Source organism: Dipodomys merriami, unplaced genomic scaffold, assembly GCF_024711535.1.
Source record: "Dipodomys merriami isolate MVZ:Mamm:240054 unplaced genomic scaffold, mDipMer1.0.p SCAF_26, whole genome shotgun sequence".
In the NCBI taxonomy this organism is placed as follows: Eukaryota; Metazoa; Chordata; class Mammalia; order Rodentia; family Heteromyidae; genus Dipodomys; species Dipodomys merriami.
In genome coordinates this window covers 1,181,212-1,207,364 of record NW_027204048.1, presented here as the reverse complement: position 1 = coordinate 1,207,364, position 26,153 = coordinate 1,181,212, and the positions used below count along the sequence as shown (strand labels likewise).

The 26,153-nt window shown below is 35.4% G+C and overlaps 1 protein-coding gene across 9 annotated transcripts in view; it reads right to left on the bottom strand.

Annotated features, from left to right (window-relative positions):
* The window catches only part of Agtpbp1 (ATP/GTP binding carboxypeptidase 1), a 210,576-nt gene that overhangs the window by 125,437 nt on the left and 58,986 nt on the right, over positions 1–26,153 (bottom strand). For all 9 annotated transcript variants that reach the window (XR_011375108.1, XR_011375109.1, XM_070035472.1 and 6 more), the window contains exons 7-12: positions 21,966–22,097; positions 18,975–19,068; positions 13,015–13,052; positions 8,498–8,706; positions 6,517–6,694; positions 369–466 (exon numbers count right to left, since the gene is read on the bottom strand). Coding sequence is in view for 7 of the 9 variants with exons in the window: in XM_070035472.1 (XP_069891573.1) it covers positions 369–466; positions 6,517–6,694; positions 8,498–8,706; positions 13,015–13,052; positions 18,975–19,068; positions 21,966–22,097 (749 nt within the window). In the remaining 2 variants the exon portion in view is untranslated. The remainder of the gene's footprint in view (positions 1–368; positions 467–6,516; positions 6,695–8,497; positions 8,707–13,014; positions 13,053–18,974; positions 19,069–21,965; positions 22,098–26,153) is intronic.

Below are 26,153 nucleotides of genomic sequence, written 5' to 3'. Positions count from 1 at the left end.
TTTATAGTCCATTATCATCCATAATAAAAAGATTTAGAAAAAATTAATCTCCTATGATATATGTATCTTAACTAACTCTTTGGTTTTTTTTTTTTTTTTTTTTTTTTTGGGTCCATTCGTGGGGCCTGAACTCTGGGCTTGGGCGCTGTCCCTCAGTTCTTCAGCTCAAGGCTAGCGCTCTAGCAATTGAGCCACAGCGCCACTTCCGGCTTTTTTTTCTTATGTGGTGCTGAGGAATCGAACCCAGGGCCTCATGCATGCAAGGCAAGCGCTCTACCACTGAGCCAACTTCCCAGCCCCTAACTCTTTGTTTTATAACTAAAGCATATAATGTATAAAGTTGGCTAATGACAATAAAATTTACTAACCTTAAAATTTTGATCTAGATCATCTTCATTTTCCATTTCATTTTCGGCTTCTAAATCAATATCATCGTTGTCATCACTTTCATCTACTACGTCATCCACTGTGATATAAAATGTGCTATAAGTAGGTCAGAGGTAAGCATTCTACAACATGCACATCCAAAGGTAAAATGTTACATATATTGCACACATTCCATATGTAAACAAAGTATTCCAATCGCCAATAAAAAATGAAATTGCTTACTAAAAATGTCTCTAGGCTGTCCCAGCTTCTGAAAACCCTCTGAAATAATACATGAAAGTGCTTTAAAATTTGGAAAGCACTATAAAAAAATATGTCTTATAAAATAACAATTTCACTTGGAAACAAATAAAATAATTTCTTATGTTGCAATAGTCTGAAAAAAATATCTTGTTTCCTATTTATGATCAATTTCAGTAACTCACTTCAAAACTTTATAATTTCTTCCCTATTTAGTGTTTCAAGGACTATGAGCCATGGATTATATTATATGTATATCGACTGTATTGTATAGTGGTGGAAACTGAGGTACTGCACTTTGCTTGCTAGGTACATGCTCTACCAATGAGCCACACCTTGTGCCCAATTTTTTAGTGCTTTTTATTTTTCTTTTTTGAGTGTCCATTTCCCACCTAAACTTCCTATTTTATGCTCCTGATTATAACTAGAATGACAGGCACACACCATCATATCAAGCTTCTTCCATCTGAGATGTAGTCTTTCAGATTTTTTCTGCCAAGACTGGCCTGGAACCATGATCCTTCTCATCTCAACTCCCTCCCATGTAGCTAAAATGACAGGTACACACTGCCATATCTATCACTGGTTGAAAAAGGGTCTTGTGTATGTCCAGGTTAACCTCAAATTGTGACTGTCTCAATTTAAGGTAGCCAAGATTACAGACATGAGCCAGACACCAGTTTTCAGTCATACTGGCATTTTAAAAGTATTATTAATAAAATAGAAAGCAATAAACAAGTAATTATAAACAGAAAATAGATGCTAATGAAGGCATGAACTCCAAAATGCTATGAGTAAACCAGAAATGCAATAACTAATTGCAAACTGGTTGGGGCCAAGGAGTTGATCACCAATCATTTCACAGCACATGTTCAAATTTCACAGCAACATCTTGGAAAAAGTTAAGAGACTGCTATACAAATATAAGGGTAAATAAGTACAGTCTTTAAGAAGAGGAAATAATAATACTAAAATAAAATGAGATTTCTTTGGACAATAGGAAATATTCCTAGCATACAAGGTACTTAGGATAGTACTTAAGGCAAATAGAAAGTAGAAAATGAAGGATATAATATAGCAGTTTAGATCTTTAATCTATAGAAGTGAGATTTCAAAAGATAAATTACTTGATTCAGCCTGCATTTGACAGATATGAGCACAACTGGTAAAGTAACTAATGGGAAAAGTTGATAAACATCTGGATCAATCAACAGTAATGAGAATGAATAAAGAATACATATTAAAGAAGAAGTATGGAGCAAAATGCAAAAGGACATGGACTATGGATATGAGGGAGATGAGAGGAGACAAAAAAAAACACTTTGAAGATTCTCCTTAGCAACAGTTCTTAATGGGGTCAACTGTTGAGCAGGAGAGGACAATATGATCAAATTCATTATATACAAGCATAAAAATTTATTAATGAAACCTACTACTTGTATATAAACACGAATAAAAAAGAATGTCTACTCTCTAAATAAATCTTACATTAAAAGATACATGCATAACACAAAAAGGCTTTCTAGGGCTGGGAAGATGGCTCAGTGGTAGAGCGCTTGCCTTGCATGCCTGAGGCCCTGGGTTCGATTCCCCAGCACCACATAAGCAAAAAGAAAAAAAGCCGGAAGTGGTGCTGTGACTCAAGTGGTAGAGCACTAGCCTTGAGCTCAAGAGCTGAGGGACAGCGCCCAGGCCCAGAGTTCAGGCCCCAGGACCGGACCCAAAAAAAAAAAAAAAGGCTTTCTAACACAAAGTTACAAAATGTAAAACTGATTCTCCTTGTTGAGACTATACCTTTTGATATTCTTTTACATGTTTAATAATGTACCTGTCCATTGTAATGAAGTACTGTGACTCAACTTATTCAGGGATAACAGCACAATAAAATATAAGGTTAACTTTGAAATTTCCTTCCATGTGTTATCTAATTTCTACCTCTGTCCTTCTACAGGGGTTCTATGATACAGTGATATGGAGGGAAGGTTTCTAAGTGGGGGGAGATACAAATACCTAAACATTCTGGCTTTGATTTTTTTCTGAAGGGAAATATATGTCTTCCTCACAAAAAAAAAAAAAAATATATATATATATATATAAGGTTAAACATGGGCACAAGGAGACAGACGTTTTCCTAAAATATGACTTCTATTTCCATTGTCACTAACAGCAAAGATTACTAACGGTTCCCTTAGTATCAGTTCTGCTCTTCTTGCTTTTAGTACTAGAACATCTTCATTTTAGATTTAGAGATTCCAGCCTCCCTTACAATAATGACAGCCATAAGTATGTACAATTCTTGTCCAATGCTATATGATACAATGTGATAAATATAAATTCCAGGTCATGTTCTTTAGAAAGAAAACTGTCTTCTCCAATTTTCTCATTCCTATTTCCACATTCACATGGAGACTACCCTAGAAGGTAATAAAACCACCCTTTGATGACCTAATACAACGTAAGTCCTCTGGCCAGGGACCATCAGCCTATCTTCTGAATGGGTATGTAATGGGAGAAATAAAAAAATACTACTCTGTCTTAAAGGAGTGTAACAAAGGGGCTCTGAAGACAGACTCCTGAATTCAAAGCCTGGCTCCCTAACTAACTGTCTATTTGATTTTGACCAAGTCAAGTTATATTATTTGTTACTTTCCTCAACTATAAAATGAAGATGCCTACAATGCCTACTCATACAGCTCTTTTGAGTATTAAAGGAAAATATATATATATATATGTATATGTACACATACACATATATAGATACTGCTACACATGTGTGTGTATATATATATATATATACACATATTGCTATACAAAGAGCTTACAAAAATGATTATGATTATTTGAGTGACTTTGCTGAGTCTGTAACAGTAACTCAGTTTGTTCAAATACAGATACCAAATAATGCCCACAGATTTTGTATACATCATATTCTTTCAACTGTTAAAGACTTATCTTTTCCCTGTCTAATTGAACTAAAGTTTTCAAAATGGTATTAAATAAAAATGGCCAAAAGAGCAACTTCTAACATTCCATTACTGTTCCTGATATTGGCTATTGAATTAAATAATGTTCAGTTGTTGTTCAAAAATATTTCTGGTTTCTTAACAAATTTTACCTCAAATAACATGGATTTTATGAAAATCTCTTCATGGAGTTTACTTAAATAATCACAATGATTTTGTTTTCTTCTTTTGACCTTTTTTTACTAAAGTCAGTATTACAGTGAATTTAATAGGTATCCTATATTAAAAAAAACTGCTCAATTTAATTTGCTAATGTTTTAGGGCTTTTATAAATACTTTGATACATAATATTCATCTGTAGGTTGTTTCAGGTTTTTCTTAACCAAGTTTTGCTTTAGATACCATTCCAGCTTCTAAACTTTCTCCTTTTCGCTGTGCTCTGTTAAATAAAAGTCAAGAGCACTTGTATTTTTCACTAAAGAAACCTTTCTTTTACTATTTAAGCCAATTTAACCACTTGTATTTCACTGAAATACTGTCCATTTCAATCATATAGTCAAAGGCAGTAGCAGGTACTAGCTTTAACATTCACTTTTAGATTGACTTCATCTCCTTTAATCTGCCAAGGACAAAGGAAACACTGTATTTCTATCCATTTTTCCTTGTCATTTCAGTGATTGCTACTTGTCTTTACTCTATCACTAGATACATGTATTACTTAGATTGGGTAAAATAACCTTTGCTGACTTTTACACATTTTTTTTCAATCTGAACCTATAATCTGAGTAATTAATGTCCTCCTCATCTCATTTGATCCAGAGGAGACCACACATACACTTTCAAGCTTTCCATTCTGCTGTTTTAGGTGTCTACTAAAAAAGTATCAGCTAGATGGATTTTGCTTTCTTCAATCCACTATGAATCCCTGTCTTTTAACAGGATTGTTTTGTCGATTTAGATTTATTATTGAAACCAATTTGTTTGGGTTTTGCTTTGTATTTAGTGTTGTTCATCTCTGTAATTTTCTTGAGTTTATATAGCAGTGATGGACTCATTTTCTAATTTTATATAGAGCATCAGTGCTCACAGTCTGTGAGCCAGTCATATATTCCTAGAGTTGAAGGGACCCCATACTAAGTATCTCAGTTCTAGATGCCATTTTTACACTTGAAAACATGTATTTCTATAGTTACCATTTTATAATATAAAAACAATGTTTTAGAAAAGTTTGTGTAAAATACTCATTTAATGATTATTAATAATTGTATTATCTCTTTATGAATGTTTAGTTGATATGGAGCATAATAAAAGTTACAGTTTGTAATATTTAATACAATAATTCTGTGTCTTTTGCATTCTTGGCCTTATCACTTGACTAGCTAGACTAATATTTCGCATTATCACTTCAGGAAGGGTACCATGTAATATACTTCTGTACCCCTTACACATCTAAGAATATATCACTTTCACATATGGAAAATAATAAAGGTTCTGAAATCCTAAGTCTGTTTTACTACCCTTAGTCATTCAAGAGAATAAGTTTTTATGCTAGATTTATCCACTAAACAAATATTTACTGCTGACTTGGTATGACTCAAGCAAGTTAACAGATGATAAAGACAAAATGGCCAGGCACTAGTGGCTCACACCTGAATTCCTAGCTACTCAGGAGGCTGAGATCTGAGGATCGAGAAAGCCAGCCCAGGCAGGAAAGTCCATGACTGTCCCATTCCAGTAACTATTACAAAAAATTCCAGGCACCAGTAGCTCACACTTATAATCCTAGCTACTTCGGAGGCTGAAATTTGAGGATTGCAATTCAAAGCCAGCAGGACAGAAAATCTATGAGACTTTTATCTCCAAAATACTATAAAAAGCCAAAAATAGAGGTGTGACTCAAGTGGTAGAGCACTAGCCTTGGCAAGAATAGCTCAGGGACACTGCTCCAGGCCCTGTAGAACAGGCACCAGAACAAACAAAAAAATTCCTAACATTATGACATGTAAATGCTGTTTTTTTATTTTTTGTTTTTTGTCAGTTGTGGGGCCTGAACTCTGGGACTGGGTGCTGTCCTTCAGCTCTTCAGGGCAAGGCTACCACTCTTACTACTTGAGCCACAGTGCCACTTCCGGCTTTTTTTGTTTGTTTACGTAATGATGAAGAATTGAACCCAGGGCCTCATGCTTCCAAGGCAAGCACTCTAGCACTGAGCCACCTTCCCAGCCCCTAAATGCTGCTTTTATAGCATACCTACAGTACTATATCTCCACCCCCTTCCCCACACACACAAAAAAGCAGCCTATCTCTATCTCTAAGCTTACATTTTCTCCAGGCAAGTTATATTCAAGTTTTTGTTTTATATATAATATATAACTATTTTAATAATTATAATTCTTTAGCAGAAGAAAATAAAGTTCACTAAAAATCTACAATGTAAACCCAAATATAATTACCTAGTTTTTATGTTACTATTTTCTACTGTGGTAATTTAAATGAATTATCAAATGAAATCACAATTCATATTTACACATATGTAACACATCCCAAACAATTTTTCTTTTCTTTTTTTTGGGGGGGAGGGGAACACAGACATTTTTTTATTTTCTTTTTTTTATTATTATTATTGTGAAAATACCATACAGAGGGGTTACAATTACATTGCCAAGATAGTGAGTGTATTTCTTACCCAGCATTGTTGCCTCCTCCTTTGTTTCCTCATACCATCCCTTCCCCTCTCCACTCCCCCACCCCCCGAAACAATTTTTCTTAACCACTAAACTTCAATATCTTCTATTAAGAGAAATGTTTACTAAATAAGATGTTCATTAAGGCCTTTTACTGAGTAATTAGGACAGAAGTAAAATGTCAACAGAATCAAAAATTCCCAAGAAGCAATGAAAGGTAAGAAGTAAGCCTGTGGTCCTACCTTCAGGAGGTAAGTTGTAGAGCTGGGCCACAGGTCCAGTCACAGGAACAACAGGCAACTGGAAATTGAAAGAACTTTTAATCGTTGGGAGTGGCAGTCGATTTTTGGGGAAGCATTTCCTCATTATCAGACTGGAGGTATTGACAAGAGGATCAAGAGTCCTGACTGCCAAACATTCCTGTTTAAAAAAAAAAAGATAATGGACCTTTGGTGAATAGCTGACTAAAGGTTTACATTCAGAAAGAACTACAGTAATAATTTTCGAGAGAAAAGTATCACAGTAGTAACACAGTAACACAGTAGTAAAACAAAAGATAATTATAAAAGAATTTCCTGTTTAGAAGTTTGTATTAGTAAATAAGAACCTCACAGAGAAAATTCAACAGGACTTAAGTTCCTAAATTCCTTCAGTATTTTTCCTATGCAGAAACCAGCACCTTCTTAGATACTGAAAATCAACAAATCAGTAAATATATTACTTATTTATGAAACATTTAGCAATTCTAGGGCATAACATTAAAAAACAATATTTAAGGAAAGTGGAAAGATTAAAAATTTAAGAAAGGTATGAGAAATAAAAAGGAAGAAACATTTGACTGAGCCTTACTGAGAACTGTCACTTGAGGAACGGCACCTTACACAGACTGGCCAATAAAAGTCTAACCATGCCCACTTGAAGTCTTAGGGTTTGATTTGCTGTCCTAATGTCTAATTTTGGGGAAAAAAAAAAACAAAAAGTAAAGTAGAGGGGATTTGAAATTATGTCCTTTAACAATACTGTTTATGACTAGCACTTTGATACACATTTCACATCTGTACAATTAAAGCTCTAACATGTATGAAATACCCATTACTGTCTGTGTTAGGAATAGTAAAAACAGGTGACAAATTAAGGCTTAGAAATATTAAGACAGGGCTGGGAAGGTGGCTCAGTGGTACAGCGCTTGCCTTGCATGCCAGAGGCCCTGGGTTCGATTCCTCAGCACCACATAAGCAAAAAGAAAAAAGCCGGAAGTGGTGCTGTGGCTCAAGTGGTAGAGCCCTAGCCTTGAGCTGAAGAGCTGAGGGACAGCGCCCAGGCCCAGAGTTCAGGCCCCACGACCAGACCCCCCCCCAAAAAAAAAGAAATATTAAGACAAAGCCAGGCACCGGTGGCTCATGCCTGTAATCCTAGCTACTCAGGAGGCTGAGATCTGAGGATCACGGTTCAAAGCCAGCCCAGGCAGGAAAGACCATGAGACTCCTATCTCCAATAAACCACTAGAAAACAGGAAGTGGCACTGTGGCTCAAGTGGAAGAGCACTTGCCTTGAGCTAAAGAGCTGAGGGACAGCGCCCAAGCCCAGAGTTCAAGCCCCACAGCCGATTAAAAAAAAAAAGAAAGAAATATTAAGACAACTAAAGCTCTAACATATCAAATATCCATTACTATCTTTATTAGGAATAGTGCAAACAGGTACATATGATTGCTCTACAAAATACTAAGGATAAACATAAAGCAAGTTTTCAAATATCTTAACTACTGTCATGTACAAAGATGCTCATTAGATGTAAAATCAAAGGGCACAACCAAGGTAACTGATTAGTATTTGCAAAATCCAGGTATCTTTCTAATAAATGAAAATAGCCTTCTAAAAATAAAATGTGAGGGTTACATTGCAACATTTCTACCCAACAAAAAAGCTGGGCTCAGTGGTTCAGCTGTCATCCAAATTCTGCAGAAAGCCTAAGTAGAAGGACCATTGTCTAAGCCTGCCCAAGCAAAAACCACATTCCCTACCTGAAAAATAACTGAAAGCAAAAATGACTTGTTCTAACACTTGGGGACATGGCTCAAGTGGTAGAACACCTACCTAGCTGGGAAAAGGCCCTGAATTCAAACTCCAGTACAGTAAAAGAAAACAAAATGTATATGTACATGAGTACTTTCTCATTTTCTTAAAAATAAAATCATAAAGTAGAATAAAAATAAAGTAACTTACTTGTGAAGTATTATACAGAATTTTCATTCCATTGGCATCAATAAATGCTTTCCTTCCCAACTTGATGTTCGTAACACTTTTTAAACTCTGTAAAATCCCTTTCCGAACAAGCATGTTTCTATGCCGATTATCATGGCGATGCCAATCTACATAGATTGTTAAAAGCACTTGGACATATCCTCTGTCTACAGCTCTTCTGGCATTTGTTTCTTTAATAAAAGAAAAATTGAGAACAAATATTTTTAAATTCAAGAAAAAGAATATAACAATTAAATATTAACCTCAATATTGTGATGAATTAAACCTTTGTCCACAAGTTTTCCAACAAAAAGAGCTTTCAGATAATTTCTTGCCTATATATTTTTTCATAGTTTATAAATATTAAACTCTTACTAACTAGGCGCAATAGTACACAGCTGTAATCTCACTACTCAAAAGGCTGGGAAAAAATATCAAGCATTTGAGACAAACAGGAGCTACATAGATCATATCTCAAAAATTTAATCTCTTTACTACAATGAAGGCTACACTTTTTCTAAATGGTAATTCTAATAAAAGCTTCATATATTTTTAAACTTCTAAAAAAAACTACTGTGACCATTTACCAAATAAAATTTATATGCCTCTGACACACTACCTGGAAATACAACTTTACTAAAAGACTTTCTCACTTTGTTAACTTGTATTACAATCTTTATGTTCATACTAAAATCAATCCCACAGAACTGGATTGGAAACTTTAGTGAAGTTCATTGTTCTAACTATTCCCAAATTATATAACTATCCACTCCACAGCAACATTAAGTTAAAACTCTAAAATTTTAGTAAACAAGACTAGAAAATAGTGCTTTCTAGACAATAAAATGTTAATTTAATGGAAACTAAACATTTTACAAATGGTTGACTTTATAACACAACTGAACTCACAAATTTAACTTTATTATTTTGAAAGTGTTATTATTTAAGATTAACCAAAAAGTACATTTTGCTAAGATAGCAGTTAAAGAAATAGTATGGTAGCAACACCTTGCTATCTAGCATCACTTTATGGTGTCTATTATAACAAGTGCAAGAAGTATTGGTGGAATACCAACCCATTCAGGTTGTTAAGAAATTCTAACCTCTTTTTAATCTCAAATGAACCTAGTTCATGTCATAGACACTAAGATGATGCTAATTTTAGTTGTCTGGATTATTAAAGTTCCCTAATGTAACCTAAAACATAATACTAAGGTATGATCTTACTAATTTCCTTTGAGAACTATATTCTGACATTACAGAGGTAGAAGAAACTACTCAGGGGGAAAAGAAGCTTCCTTATGTGATAGCTTGAAAACATGTATTACATGTAAAAATAGCTAGTTTTCTTTTCTTTTTTTTTTGGGGGGTCCGGTCATGGGGCCTGAACTCTGGGCCTGAGCGCTGTCCCTTAGCTCTTCAGCTCAAGGTTAGCACTCTACCACTTGAGCCACAGCACCACTTCGGCTTTTTTCTTTTTGCTTATGTGGTGCTGAGGAATCGAACCCAGGGCCTCAGGCATGCAAGGCAAGCTCTCTACCACTGAGCCACCTTCCCAGCCCCCAAAATAGCTAGTTTTCTAGGGCAGTGACTATTTACACAATCAATGCAATTGTTTTGACTAAGAAAAATGTGGTATTTTAAATGAATATATACTTCATTTGCACCACTTGAAATATGTAAGACTTTTGTTGTTTAGCCATGAATATGATTTTGTTACAAGTCATTCTGATCATTGTAACTACTACAAATTTTTCTGTTTCTTCCAGAACACTCCATAGCCTAGATGGTATTTATGATAAGTTCTGAAAGTCTTTAAGAAAGATCACATAAGAAACTTGACTGTAATTCAAACACAGATGCTGAGGTGACCCTTAGAGGAATGAATATAACTGCCTACTATCTTACTAAGTACAACCAAAAATAGTTTAGTAAAGAGTTATTTAGTCACATGTTCAGGATACAAAACTCAATCTGGCCTCTTTTTCCCTCTCTAAATAAAAGACAATGTAAGTTTACCTTAGTCTGTAGCATCTATTATATATTCCAACAATGGCAAATGAGCTTTCCTGTCTTTATTTTCTTTAGTTTATATCTTCCCATATTTATCTTGCTAGTCAAATTCGTCTTCTTAAAATAAATGACTAATACCACCACCACCCAAAAAAACCCCTTGATTTTAATGTAAATAAATGAGAGTGTGCCAATGAGAATGCTCTAAAAAGCTATGGTCTGTTTTACAAAGACATAGCATGAAAAGAATACTGTCTTGCATTACAAAATTTTATCCTAGTTTCATGCATAATTTGAAAATAGATTAAATATGAACTAGTTTTCAGTATACCACCTTCCTTTGAAGAAGTAGAAAGAAAATACAACAAAGATTAATATTTCAAACTGACGATTCCAGAGTTTAGTCTGGTATCTTTTAAGAATTTGAAATTTTATGGGGCTGGGAAGGTGGCTCAGTGGTAGAGCACTTGCCTTGCATGCTCGAGGCCCTGGGTTCGATTCCTCAGCACCACATAAGAAAAAAGCTGGAAGTGGCGCTGTGGCTCAAGTGGTAGAGCACTAGCCTTGAGCTGAGAGCTAAGGGACAGCGCCCAGGCCCAGAGTTCAGGCCCCACAACCGGACCCCGCCCTCCCCCCCCAAAAAAAAAACAGAATTTTTAAATTTCTGGGAACAGAAATTTCTTAGTGACTCTTTTCTCAGTGATTCTGAAAAATAATCTTTAAAATTTAAACAGCTAGGGGCTGGGAAGGTGGCTCAGTGGTAGAACACTTGCTTTGCATGCCTGAGGCCCTGGGTTCAATTCCTTATGCACCACATAAGCAAAAAGAAAAAAGCCGGAAGTGGCACTGTGTGGCACAAGTGGTAGAGTGCTAGCCTTGAGCTGAAGAGCTGAGGGACAGCGCCCAGGCCCCAGAGTTCAGGCTCCACGACCAGACCCAAAAATAAAAATTTTGAACAGCTATTCTAATCCACTTCAAATCAAAAGTAAACAATCTGATTAATTTAAGAATCTTTAGCTGGGATCTGGTGGCTCACACCTGTAATCCAGCTACTCTGACGGCTGAGATCTGAAGGTCTCCATTCAAAGCCAGCTCGGGCAATAAAGTCTGTGACAGTCTTACCTCTGATTAGCCACCAAAAAGCAGAAAGTGAAGCTGTGGTAGAGCATTAGACTTGAGCAAAAAAGCTCAAGGTCAGGGCCAAAATGCTAAGTCCAAGCCCCAGTAACAAAAGAAAAAGAATTAATCTTTATATACAGTTTGAATTAGAAAATCAGAGCATATCAAATTGATCCATGTGATTTTCATTTAATGTTTAGCAAATCACATGAAAAGAAAGCTACAGTTAACCTTATTACATACACCATATTTCAATGCAAGAATAAAATGGTTAAATGAGGACTTCAGCATTTAATATTAATATTTAAAGTGACTTTTGAACTGAATCCATTACAAAAAAGAGATATTAATCATTTTCTACTATTTAAAAAATGAATTCTAGTGATTAAAAAACTCAGGGCCAACTGGTCTCATAGTTTTTTGGCCAACCATCTTTTTATATCTTTGGAACAATAGGACATATGAAAGCCACCAGCATAGATTTTTAGATTGAATATCAAGGAAATGCTAATACACCAATTGTCTATTAAAGTCCAACTGACTATATTTACAGTGGATACAATGAGTCTCACAAAAAGAAAATAAATACATAAATGTAATGTGATTATTGTCCAAAATTATCATAAGACATCTATGTTTCAATGCTTCAACTCTAAAAATGAAGTGCTTCATTTTGTAAATAAATTTATTAAAACTCAAAACTTTCACTAGCAGTCACTTCTTAATGTTATAAATCTGGATATATGGTATAAATAAAATTTCTAATTAAAGGTTCTAAATTCAAATCATACTCTACACACTGAGACAGTAGTCACTCAAGACATTTCCCATGGTCAAAACTACCAGTATCATGACAGATTCACTTTTTAAAAGGAGATATTTATACTTGTTTTATTCTATTATGAGGAATTCATGCCTATAGAAACAACTTAGAAATATGTTTTCAATGTACTTAGAAATGTACTTGATAGGGCTGGGAATGTGGCTTAGTGGTAGAATGGTTGCCTACCATGCATGAAGCCTTGAGTTCAATTCCAAAGAAAAAGCCAAAGTGATAGAATGCTAGCCTTAAGCAAAAGAAGCTCAGGGACAGTGCCAGGCCCTGAGTTCAAGCCCCAGAACTGACCCCCCCCAAAAAAAAGAAAAAGAAATGTACTCAATAAATACATAGCATCAGTTACGATGTGCTTCAATTACACTAGAAGAGAAAATCAATTTTTATATTAGATTATTATAAACCAGCTTTAAAACTATATTCTAGATCTACATATCCAATTTCTTTTTTTTTACATATCCAATTTCTTGAACATAGTTAACAGAATGTTCATAAAAATAGTATCTATTATTTCTAGCATTTAAAAACTTACTTGATTTTAGCAAGGCGGCAAGAGTGTCTAAAGCAACCCTGTCAACACAACAAGAAAACACAACAACAAAACTAGTAAAATTAATCTACAAGAGTAAATTCATACAATCTTGTCAGACAACTAATTATTCTATTTATTCCAAAAATTACTCTTCTTTGAGATCAATTACGTACTATGTTTTTGTATTTATCTGTCGTTTTGGCTTAAATTAAATATAAAGACTGTAATGCTAAAAGTACTCCAAGAAAGATTTAAGAAAAAGAACACTAACACTGCTGAAGCCTTTCTCAGAAGTTAGATTAAATCAATTATCTATTTGACAGAGAGGGGCCATAAAATTAAGAATCATAGGCCCTCACAAAACAATAAAAACAGAAACAAGTTTTAACACAGATTAATTTTGTATCTACAAAATTCTATATTTTCTTTACTCCAAAATATTTCAGTTCTACCCAACTATAATATGGGTAACATTATAGGTGTTAACAACTATATATCATTTTGGAACTTGGACATTTGGGGACAAGAATGACCCCTAGCACACGAGGCAAACAAGAGAATAACAAGATTAATTATTATCTCAAAAACTCTTACTGTCCCAAAGGATGAACCTAAAATTTAGAGATACATATATTTTCTTGATCATAACTTACTCAGTTACACACAATGAAATCAGCCACCATTAATCAGCTGTAATAATAACTATCACTGTGGAAAACCTATAATTGAAGTAGTATTTACAATGAGTTACTGAAGAAAGGGCACTTCATTACTAAACAGAATGCTACTTCATACTATTATACTTCTTAGTAAGAGGCTAACTATAATTAGTTTGAATTAAAAATGCCTGTTATCCAAGTTAATTAAGTATTTCACTCATTAACCATTTGTTGAATGCCTACTAAAAAGCCACAGTAGCAAATTCTTCATGGATATAAAATTAGAAAACAAGCATCTCTTCTGCATAAATATATATATATATACATTTTATTACATATGATGTAATAAAATGTACACACCTATGAAAAGACTACTTAAGAAATTAAAACCCAAAACAAGGCAATAAAGTAAAAGTTGCATATATCTATGAAAAAGGAAAGGTAGCATGACCAGATTATTTAGAGTATAATTGAATAGAAGCATTAAGATGGATGCTGGCTAACTGTAAGACTTGTAACAATAATCCATAATAAGGAACAAAGTGTTCAACAAATGCTAATAAGAGAGAGTTCTGAACAGATATACTTTGCTGGACAAAAATAAAAAACACATGAAACATTATTTTTAAAAAACCTATACTGAAAAATGTACATTAAAATGTAACATTTTTACTGACTAATTCTATTTAGATTCTAAATTATCTAAATCTTAGATGAACATTGGTCTGAAATTTGATTTCTTATTTTCTGGGACTAGGTTTCTGGGAAACATTTAAATTTCTTAAAAATCAGATTATTCCTTACAAAACCTCAGAAATAAACATTGATGTAATCACTATATCAATTAAAATACATTCAACCCATGAAACTAGCTGGTAGAAGGACTTCCTCCTAGATTACTATTTTCCTAAACCATTATTTTCAATTCATGTAGCTTTATGTATTGAAGTAGATTTCCTTCAAATATATACATCAAGCTGGTTCTAATTCTAGTATACTTATGATTGTTCTGTTTAATATAATTTAGACTTGAAACGATTTTAAGTGGAAGCACCATAGAACTTTCTCAACTTGGTTCTTTAATGTATTTTTAAAACAGCTCTACTTTGGAGAAAAATATACAATAAATGATGTATGTGCTCTGGTAAAAAAAAAAAAAAAAAAACCTATACTGAAAAAAGAAAAAAAAATTCCAGTAAGACCTGAAAAAGTGCTAACCCCTGTTCTAGATGGTTTCTTTATGTTTTGCTTTCTAATTTAGTTCTTAAAATAATCTTGGCCTATACAATCTGCAAAAGGATGTGGCTTACTTAACAGAAATTAACTAAAACTCCAGGAGCTTCTACCACTTTGTCTTAAAAGTGCAGCAGGAAAAAGAAGTAACTAAAATGTAATTAATAAGGGCCAAGACACCTCGCCAAAGAAGAAACTTTTCAGAAAAAGTTATCACAAGATTAACAGAAAAGAAGCAAATTACTTTGATAGAAAAGAGCTTTTCTCACACAGAGAACACACAACACAAACAACAAAGTGATCAATTTCAGCCCTCACGGAATTACCTTATATGTCAGTAGTAATACAGTTATTGAAACAGAGATTAGAGCTGGGCACTGCTGGTTCTTCCCTATAATCCTAGCTACTCAGGAGCCTGAGGATCAGTATCCAAAGCTAGCCTGAGCAGACAAATCTGTGACCCTTTAGCTGCACTTAACCAGCAAAATACTGAAAAGTGGAGCTGGCCCAAGTACTGAAATTACAGGCATGTGCCACTGCATATTTGGACCTTTATTAAGAAAGAGTGAAAGTGCTGGATGCTGGTGGCTCAAGAGGCTGAGATTGGAGAATCACAGTTTGAAGCCAACCAGGGGCAGAAAAGTCCAAGTGAGAGTCTTATCTCCAATTAACCACTCAAAAACCAGGAGTGGAGCTGTGGCTCAAAGTGGTGGAGTAAAAGCTTGAGCATAAAGAGGCTCAGGAATAGTACCTAGGCTCTGAGTTCAAGCCCCCTAAACCAACCAAAAATCTAAAAAAAAAAAGAAAAGAAAAGGAAGAGTTAAAGAATTGAAAATACTCAGACTTCTGTTTAAGAGAAATTTTTAGCCAAGTAGTTCATATGGAAAAGTTTAAAAAAAAAAAATTAAACCAGGTACTAATGGCCCAGGTCAGTAATCCGGCTATTAAGAAGGCAGATATCTGAGGATCGTGATTTGAAGCAAGCCTGAACAGGAAAGTCCATGAGTCTCTTATCTCCAATTAACCACCAAAAAGCCAGAAATGGAGCTGTAGTTCAAGTGGCAAAGCACTTAATTTTGAGCAAAAACAATTCAGGGACAATGCTAAGACCCTGAGCTCAAGCCCCATCAACATACACAGAGAAAAGAATTATAGCTAATATATGTGATGACCACCCTGACCAAAGTAAGAAAATGTGAAATTGTTAGGATCAGGTCAAAACTAAGCAGATAGGGTATTAATTAGACTAAGGAAGAAGGAAATTTAACTGGGATATTTAAGTCCCAAGACCTAAAAAAATAGTAAGTGCAAACTTTAGAAAGGAGAACAAAACTGTAGCTTGTCCCATATCTGAAGTATTTTGATTTAAAAGCAAAACCACTTGTCACGAAGTCACTAAGTCTATCAGACTTATCACAGACTTTTTATCACAAAATGAGAGAAACATATCTGAAAGTTAAATGATCCAGCATACAGTTACCTAATCCAGAATGTGGGACATTCCAAAGAGATAGCATGTAAGTCTTTCAATAAATCCAACAGAACCAAAATACTGAGGGACTTTTATTGATTTAAGACTATGATTTATAACATATCAATCAAATAAAATGTTCAGAACTTATTCAGACCTGATGTGAATAATCCAACTATTAAAAATAGATTTTTAAGTCAGAAAACAATGAAAAGATACTATGGAATAAATATTGTTAGGCATTGTTAGGCACAAAAATAATATTGTGGCTACGTGAAATTATTCAGAGTGTCAGTGAACAGGCTAAACGATTTATAGACAAATTTAATGGTGGATATTCTGTTTTAAAATATTCACACACAAAAAAAAGCTAAGTGCTAGTGGCTTATACTTGTAATCCTACCTACTCAGGAGGCTGAGATCTGAGGATCTCCATTCAAAGGCTCCATTGGCAAAGAAAGTCATGTGAGAGTCATCTCCAATTAACCACCCAAAATCAGAAGTGTAAGGGCACTAGCCTTGAATAAAAAAGCTCAGGAGCAGTGCCCACGCCATGAGTTCAAGCTGAAGAACCACCATAAAAAAAAAAAAAAAAAGATTAGATGCAAAATGTTAACTGAAAACGGCAAAATGCTGACTGTGGAAACTGGCTGACAGGTACATGAAGATTCATTATACGGTTTTTTTGTATAAACTTTAAAACTTCCTAAATAGAATGAGTCATAATGTATGTATGTATCTTGCTTCGACTCTGACTCAAATACATTAGGTATAAAAGTACAATTTTGAGACAATTGGAGAACACATACTGGATTTTAGACTGCAAGGAATCAATTTTGTTGGATATCATTGTACTATGGTGGCTATTTTTTTTTTTTTTTTTTTTTTTTTTGGTTGGGGCTCTGAGGCTTGAACTCTGGGCCTGGGCATTGTCCCTCAGCTCTTCAGCTCAAGGCAAGTGCTCTACCACTTGAGCCACAGTGCCACTTCCAGTTTTCTGGTGATTTATTGGAGTCTCACAGACTTTCCTGCCCAGGCTGGCTTTGAACTACTATCCTCAGATCTCAGCCTCCTGAGTAGCTACAGGCGTGAGCCACCAGTGCCAGGCTGGTGGCTATAAGAACTTAAGGCTTTATAAACTTAAGTATTTACAAGAGAAATGATACTGGGTTCCAATGGCTTCCATCTGTAATTCTAGCTGGAGGCTGCTATCTAAGGACTGTGGTTTAAAGCCGGCTAGAGAAGCAAAGTTTCGGAGACTCTTATCTCCAATTAACCACCAAAAAAAGCCAGAAGTGGAGCTGTGGCCCAAATAAACAAAATGCTCAGAAACAGGGACCAAGTCCTGAAGTTCAAGCCCAGGTCAAGCACAAGAAAAAGAGAGAGAGATAGAGGGACAGAGAAATAATAATATTAAGAGAAAATCATTCAGAAAAATAACTATGCTTTAAGAATACTCCAGGAAGGAAGGTAATGAGTTCAAAGACAGCCTGGGTAAAGTTAATTATCTTAAAAATAAAAATACAAACAAAAGGGCCTAGCTCAAGTTGTATTACATTTTCCAAAAGTATAAGGCCCTAGAGTCAATCCCAAGAAAAAAGGAACAGTACTATAGAAAAAAAAATAGGCAGGGCTGGGGGTTTAGCTTAGTGGAAGGGCGCCAGCCCAGCACGCACAAGGCCCTGGGTTCAGTCCTCAGCCCTGGAAAAAAAATAGGCAAACTCAGTGTGAAAGGAACATAAATAAAACAAAAGCACTGAATTGTGGTAACTGTTGAATACAATAATAATTAGTTTAAACTAATACAGTATAAACTCTATATGTTGAATATTATTTTTTTCCACAAGAAAAAAAATGTTGAAGAACAATTTCTAAGGTGTGGTAGGACATACTTATTATAATCCCTGTACCCAGGAGGCTGAATTTCAGATCTGCTTGGACAAAATAGTAACACCTTGTTTCAAAAAAAGAATGACCTGTGGGTCATTCTTGGCATTTAAAAGTTTTGTCTTGGGGGGTTTTAAAGTTATATAAATGAATAAAAACACATACATAAGTATTTCTTAAGATATCTATACCTGTATGTATCTTTAAAAAAATCCACAAAAAAACATAATTTTAACAAACTAGAAATGTACAAATTTAAGATCCAGTCGGGTAATTATGAGAATGAAGGAAGCAGCTATTAAAACACTGCAAAATAGGTTTGAGAATACAGTAGGCATTCAATAAATGTTTCTCAATGAATGAAACCAATTATCTTACCTCTCCTTATATTAACAATGTTTTAAAGCCTGCATTTCTATAAACAATGTATTTGTTGAATTTCAAATTTTCTAATTTTGATACGTTTTCAAAGATTAAACTTCTGCTTGAGGAAGCATATTACAATAAAATCATTATATAACAAAGACAAGACTATAGCTATAAGTGAATTCAGTCTACTCACTGTACATAACAAGATAAAGAAAACCAAAATAATAAAGGATATACCTCACTGTACATAGCAAGATAAGGAGGATGAAAATAACGAAGGATATATATATATATATATATATATATATATATATATATCCACATTCAAACCATTTACTCACTTCATAAGACCTGAATTCTTCTTACTAAATGGTCCGATGATTTTAAATAACAATTCCACAACTCCACTTTTCCCTAAAGATACTGAATTCACAGCTAAAAGGGAGAAAGAGATACAAAACGATTTGAAAATTTCAATAACGATTTGTATACTTAGGGATATATCTAAAAATATATACAACAGTTCAGTAAATGCAAACTCAAGTCACTGAGTGACTCTTAAGTCTACCTTAGCTAAGTATCTGAAGGAACAATTTTTTTGCTTTGTTTCTATAAAGTTTTAAGGAATTAGGTTACATATCAAAAAAAAGAAAATTTTAAAAGTACTTCAGTTGCAGGCTGGGAAGGTGGCTCAGTGGTAGAGTGCTTGCCTTGCATGCATGAGGCCCTGGGTTCAATTCCTCAGCACCACATAAGCAAAAAGAAAAAAGCCGGAAGTGGCGCTGTGGCTCAAGTGGTAGAGTGCTAGCCTTGAGCTGAAGAGCTGAGGGACAGCGCTCAGGCCCAGAGTTCAGGCCCCACGACTGGACCCAAAAAAAAAAAAGTACTTCAGTTGTCCATCTGCTTCATCAATGACATTATTCAACACGAGGATTAAGAGATATGAATAAACAGTCTCTATGCTCAGGAAATACAGTATAGAAGGAATGACAAAAATGACAAAACAGGCCCAGTGCTGGTGGCTCACGCCTGTAATCCTAGCTACTCAGGAGGCTGAGATCTGAGAATCAGGGTTCAAAGCCAGCCCAGGCAGGAAAGTCCGTGAAACTCTTATCTCCAATAAACCACCAGAAAATCAGAAGGGGAGTTGTAGCTCAAGTGGCAGAGCATTAGCCTTGAGCTGAAGAGCTGAGGGACAGAGCTCAGGCCCAGAGTTCTAGTCCCACGACCAGCAACAACAACAACAAAAAAGAAAACAATTGGCAAACTACTTTCTTTTTTTTTTTTTGGTCAGTCATGGGGCCTGAACTCTGGGCCTGGGCGCTGTCCCTCAGCTCTTCAGCTCAAGGCTAGCACTCTACCACTTGAGCCACAGTGCCACTTCCTGCTTTTTCTTCTACTTATGTGGTGCTGAGGAATCGAACCCAGGGCCTCAGGCATGCAAGGCAAGCGCTCTACCACTGAGCCATCTTCCCAACCCAGCAAACTACTTTCTAAATAGTTAAGAATGCAGGCTATTTGGGTTATACCCCTGAGGAATCCCTAATTCACAGTTAAGACTAGACACTTTGGGGGAAAATGATTCCTGGCAACAATCTTTAAATATGAGTAGAAGTTGGCTACCACAGGCATTGGAGTTAAGGAGTAAATAGTTTGAGAAATCTCTGGAGGCAAGGGTAGCATGAACAATAAACAGGTAATAACCAGGGGTATGGGCAGTTACATATTGTTAAAACAGAGTATCAGACAAAAATTTACAAACTGACCAATGAAATGAGAGATGAAGGTAAGAAAAAGTATAAAGAGCCTTACGAGTTGTTGATTCCTTCAGGCAGTGAAATTGCCAGAAAGAATAATTGTCTGCATTATAAACAAAAAAGTTAGAATGTAGAGCACTCTGGAGAAAATGGATTTGAGAGATACTCATCAATGAGTATGGTCTAGATTAGATGCAATGAAGACTTTATGCCACTGTAAATATGGAAGAAGAGGAATTAATGATGGTATTCACACAGAATATGCAAATGATTACTGAGAAAATTATGCCCAACACTGTTAATTCGGAACACTATTTGCTAGCCTTCTACAAGTTAACTCAATAAAATGCTACTAAAAATGGAACTCCCAATGTTTTATAGACTAATCTTAATTGCCTATTATTCCATTATGATTTTTAATTGTATGCCTGCCTTCTTTTCTCCTTGATCAGGTTATTTGACAGTTTATCTCCTTTAATTTTCATCCAATTAATTCGGAGCAAGTTTGCTGCTTGACCAAATCAATTTTTGCATATTTTTAACGCTTTTCACTTTTTCCTTTACTGTATCAATCCTATATTTTCCTTGTGTTTATTTCTCTGTTCTTACCTTCTTTAGTTAGGCATCTTATTCATTTCTTTCTTGTTTTATTAAATAGATGCTTAATATTTTAAATGTTTTCAATGTTCAGAGAGTATTTTTCCCTCTGAACAGACCTTCAGTCAAATTCCATACACATACATCTAGCACTGTGCAGTTACAAGAATATATATTCTATATAACACTGCAGTAACATTCTAATTTCATAATCACAGAATAAAAAAATGAACACCTCATGGGTCTGAGACTTAATATGGTTGGTTAAGTGAAAGTATGTTTGACAAGACATTGTACCTGAGACCATCTTTGTGTTTCCTCTTCTGTGTTAATTTTTGTTATTTTGTCTGCTACTTCCCATTTATTACTAAAAATATAATCAGTCTCAGCATACAATGCTACTGAACGACTTCCTTCTCCAATTTTATCTGTGCAAATGAAAAAGGACTTTCCAGCTGCCAATACCCTCATATTCTTTCACTTCACCACTCTTCCATAGGCTGCTTACTTGCCCCCTTACTTCAATCATCTAGAAATTCAGGAAATTAGGGAGACTTCTTAAAAGTTTGTCAACTCAGCTTCTTACTGTACCACATCACTTTCATTGCCTCAGAGCTAAGAGTTACAGGAGTCATGTTAAAGTTTTTTGTATGTTTGTTTTGTTTTTTTGTCAGTCATGGGGGCTGAACTCTGGGCCTGGGTGCTGTCCCTCAGCTCTTCAGCTCAAGGCTAGCACCCTACCACTTAAAACACAGCGCCACTTCTGGCTTTTTTCTGCTTATATGGTGCTGAGGAATCGAACCCAGGGCCTCATGCATGCAAGGCAAGCACTCTACCACTGAGCCAAGTTCCCAGCCCATGTTAAAGTTTTCCTTTTCATAAATCCCCTAAGTTTATTTATAGCTAAGGTACTTGAATATTTTCATTTTGTGAAACTTCACAACACTGAGTTAAAGGAAAGCCATGCTGAATACTCACAGTTGGCAGAATATACTCGTAGAAGCTGAAGACATGGAAGAACCAAGCGGAGGTTAAGCAAATGTTGTTTAACTAAACTCAGCGTTATATTCAGGGCCCCAGTAATTCTAGCTTTCACTCCAAATTTTTTATCTGTTAAAGAGTAAAGAAAAAACTAATCATATGAAACTTTTAAGTAAAATGAAGTTATAAAGTGATGAAATTTTTAATGTATTATTAATCTATATTATTAAACAGTGAGTTAACCTCATTCCAAACTACAGACATAGCCAGGCACTGGTAACTCATTATGTAACTCCAATTAACTTAAAAAAAAAAAAAGGCAGAAATCAAGGTTTGGGTCAAGTAGAGACTTAGACTTGAGTAATTAAATCTAAGAAATAACTCAATGAGTTCAGGTCCCAGTTCTAGGGGGAAAAAAATTACAATAATTGCTTTTATGGTGTTAAATACGCATACTTTTAAGTCACAGATTCCAAGAAATTGTTATAGGTAAACAGGGGGAAAATGGGAAGATGGGGGTTCGAATAGCCCAACACTTAGGTAACATGAAAGGTAGAAGTGATGTACTACATAAATTACCAGGTATACTATGACTTATTTTGACACTATATTTGACATTTATTTGATAGCGTTTATCACATGTTTTGTATGAGCTGTTTGTTTCTTCGTGAGTTTATATTCTTTGTAAGTTTAAAAAACTGTATTTCATATTAAGTAATGAATATTAGCAGTGGACATTTGAATACTTTTCTATTTCTACTTTTTGTTTTGGTTTTTGTTTTTTTGTGCCAGCTTGAACTCAGGGTCTGGGTTATGTCACTGAGGCTTTTCTTTTTTTTCACTGAGGCTTTTTGTTCAAAGAAAGCACCCTACCACTTGAGCCACAGTTCTCTAGCTGCACAGATGGCTTCTAACCTCAGTCTCCCAATTAGCGAAAATTACAGGTGGGAGCCACTGGTGCCCAGCTCAAAGAAATATAATTCTTAAAAAATAAAAAAAGGAAAGAGAAGTTTTTTGTTTGTCGGTCATAGGGGCTGAATTTTGGGCCTGGCACTGTCCCTCAGCTCTCCAGCTCAAGGAAAGCACCCTATCACTTGAGCCACAGCACCACCTCCCGATTTTTTCTGTGGTGCTGAGGAATCGAACCCAGGGCCTCATGCATGCGAGGCAAACATTCTACCACTGAGCCAACTTCCCAGCCCAAGAAGTTATTTTTAATTGTACAAATTTATAAGGTAGCGTGATAATCTAAAACATACATCATGTGTTGATCAAATCAGAGCAGTTAAACTTCCCATCTCCTCAAATGTTTTAAATTTTTTATTAACATATAATTACAACAGCAATTATATGAAGTACAAGGTGATATCTTAATGCTGGTATAAAGTATATACAATCTAGAATAATTCTCATTTCCATATCCTTGTTACACTATGTTCAAACTAACAAGTTCTTTTTGTTGTTGTTGTTTATTGTTTAGATTATTTTGGCAGTACTGATATTGAACTCAGGTCTTCATGCTTGCTAGGTTGATGTTCCATTGTCTGAATCATACCTCCAGCAGTTTTGCTATGGTTATTTTTATTGGTTTTTATTTTTTTCGTGCTGCTACTACGGCTTGAAATAAGGGCCTCACCTTCTCCCTTAGCTTTTACACTCAAGACTGTTGTTATAATTGAACCATGACTCTGATCCCAGCTTTTTGCTGGTAAATTGGAGATAACAGCCTCACAGATTTTTCTGCCCGGGGAAACATCAAACCACAATCCTCAGACTCCTGAGCAACTAGGATTATGGACATGAGCCACCAGCATCTGGCTTGTTCTGGTTATTTTTTGAAAATGTATATTACTTTTTTGCCAGAGCCAGTGTGAGCTGTGTTCCAATTTGTGCTTCCCACCACAGCTAGAATGATAGCTAAAAACAGCTTTATCTGATCAGATGGAGTCTCATAAACATTTTGCAAGGACTGGCCAGGGAATGCAATCCTCCTAATCTTAGCCTCCTGAGTAGATAGGATGACAAGTATCATAACTGGAACAGTGATCAAGTTCCTGATTTTTATTCTCAAACAGAAACTGAAATAGCTAAATAGATAGATAGCAAAGATGGTAGAATATTAAGATTCAAACAAAAAAACAAAAGAAATAGAACCAGCAAACAGAGATATATCATAACCAATATACTTCAAAGGAAAACTCTCACCTCACAAGAAAAAAGTAAATAAACAGAAAACAGAAAAACATTCAGAAACTAGATGTGACAATACACTTCCATAATTTCAGTATTCAGGAGTTTTAGTAAGGAAGTTACAAATTTTACAAGAGCTGAGCTACACAACAAGTTCTAGACTAGACTGGGCTACAAAACAAGATGCTACTTCTGCAAAAAAAAAAAAAAAAAGATAAAACTATTGTACAGTATCCTTGAACAACCAAGAATGGAAAACTAGCTCAACATAATAGCCAAATTTTAAAATTAAAAGGGAATTAACAAAATACATAAATGTTAATATATCAACTTCTTTAAAAGTGTAAGAACTTGACTCTAGTTAGAAAGGAAGGATTTAAAGGGATGGGAAAGGGAAACAAAGGAGGAGGCTACAATGCTTGATAAGAAATGTACTCATTATCTTGCGCATGTAATTGTAACCCCTCTGTACAGTATTTTCACAATTAAAAAAAAGGATTTAACTGATGAACATTGTTCAAACAATGTTTCCTTGTTCTTCATTTTTTTCCCCCAAAAACCTCAAAAGGGAGTCCTTAAGTCTCAAATGCAAAAGTTGAAGGAAAATAGAGGTAACATTTTTATTTTTTGGTCTGGTCGTGGGGCCTGAACTCTGGGCCTGGGTGCTGTCCCTCAGCTCTTCAGCTCAAGGCTAGCGCTCTACCACTTGAGCCACAGCGCCACTTCCGGCTTTTTTCTTTTTGCTTATGTGGTGCTGAGGAAATCGAACCCAGGGCCTCAGGCATGCAAGGCAAGCGCTCTACCACTGAGCTACCTTGCCAGCCCTGAGGTAACATTTTTTTTTAATTTAATTTTATTTGTGAACATACTGTACAGAGGGGTTACAATTACATTGGCAGGATAATGCGTACATTTCTTACCAAGCATTGCAGCCTCCTACTTTGTTTACCCTTCACATCCCTTCCCAGCCTCCGCGTTCCCCTCCAATCCCAATCCTCCCTCCCCCCGCCCCCGCACCGACGTTGTAAAGCTCCTTTTGGACATGACAACTTGTACTTCTCATTGTTGCAACAGGTCCACCTGTATCCTTAAACAACTGGTTTTTCCCCATCTCCTCCACAAGTTATACTGACATCAAATATAGTGAAAGCAGGGGTTATACTGTGGGGGAGGGACATACAAAGCAACAAAGAGATAATCTTATAAATGCGTTAGAAACACATGCATGAAAGAAAAAAACATTAAGATACATATCTAAGGGTTCATTTTCCTGACGTCACATTATCTGACCTTTTCCACTTGACTCATACATATACTAGATATTGCAAATAAGGGAAACCATGGGACCTATGTTTCTTTGGGCCTGGCTTACTTCACTTAATATAATTTTTTCCAAGTTTTTCCATTTCCTAACAAATGGGGAAATGTCATTCTTTCTGATGGAGGCATAGAATTCCATTGTGTATATATACCACATTTTCTTGATCCATTCATCTACTGAGTGGCATCTGGGTTGGTTCCATATCTTAGCTATGGTAAATAATGCTGCAATAAACATTGTTGTGCTGGTAGCTTTAGTGTGGTCTTGTTTGTAAACATTTGGGTAAATGCCCAAAAGTGGGATTGCTGGGTCATAGGGGAGTTCTATGTGAAGTCTTTTGAGGAACCTCCATACTGCTTTCCAAAGTGGTTGTACAAGTTTACACTCCCACCAACAATGCAGTAAGGTTCCCTTCTGTCCACATTTGTTGTTATTAGAGTTCTTCATTAAAGCCATTCTAACTGGGGTGAGGTGGTATCTCAATGTTGTTTTGATTTGCATTTCTTTTATGGCTAGAGAGGTGGAGCATTTCTTCATTTGTCTATTGGCCATCGTTCTTTCTTCTTCAGAGAAGTTTTTCTTTAAGTCTTTAGCTCACTTATTTATTGGGCAGTTGTTTCTTTGAGGATTTGTTGTTGGGGGGTTTAATTTTTTGAGTTCCAAGTATATTTTAG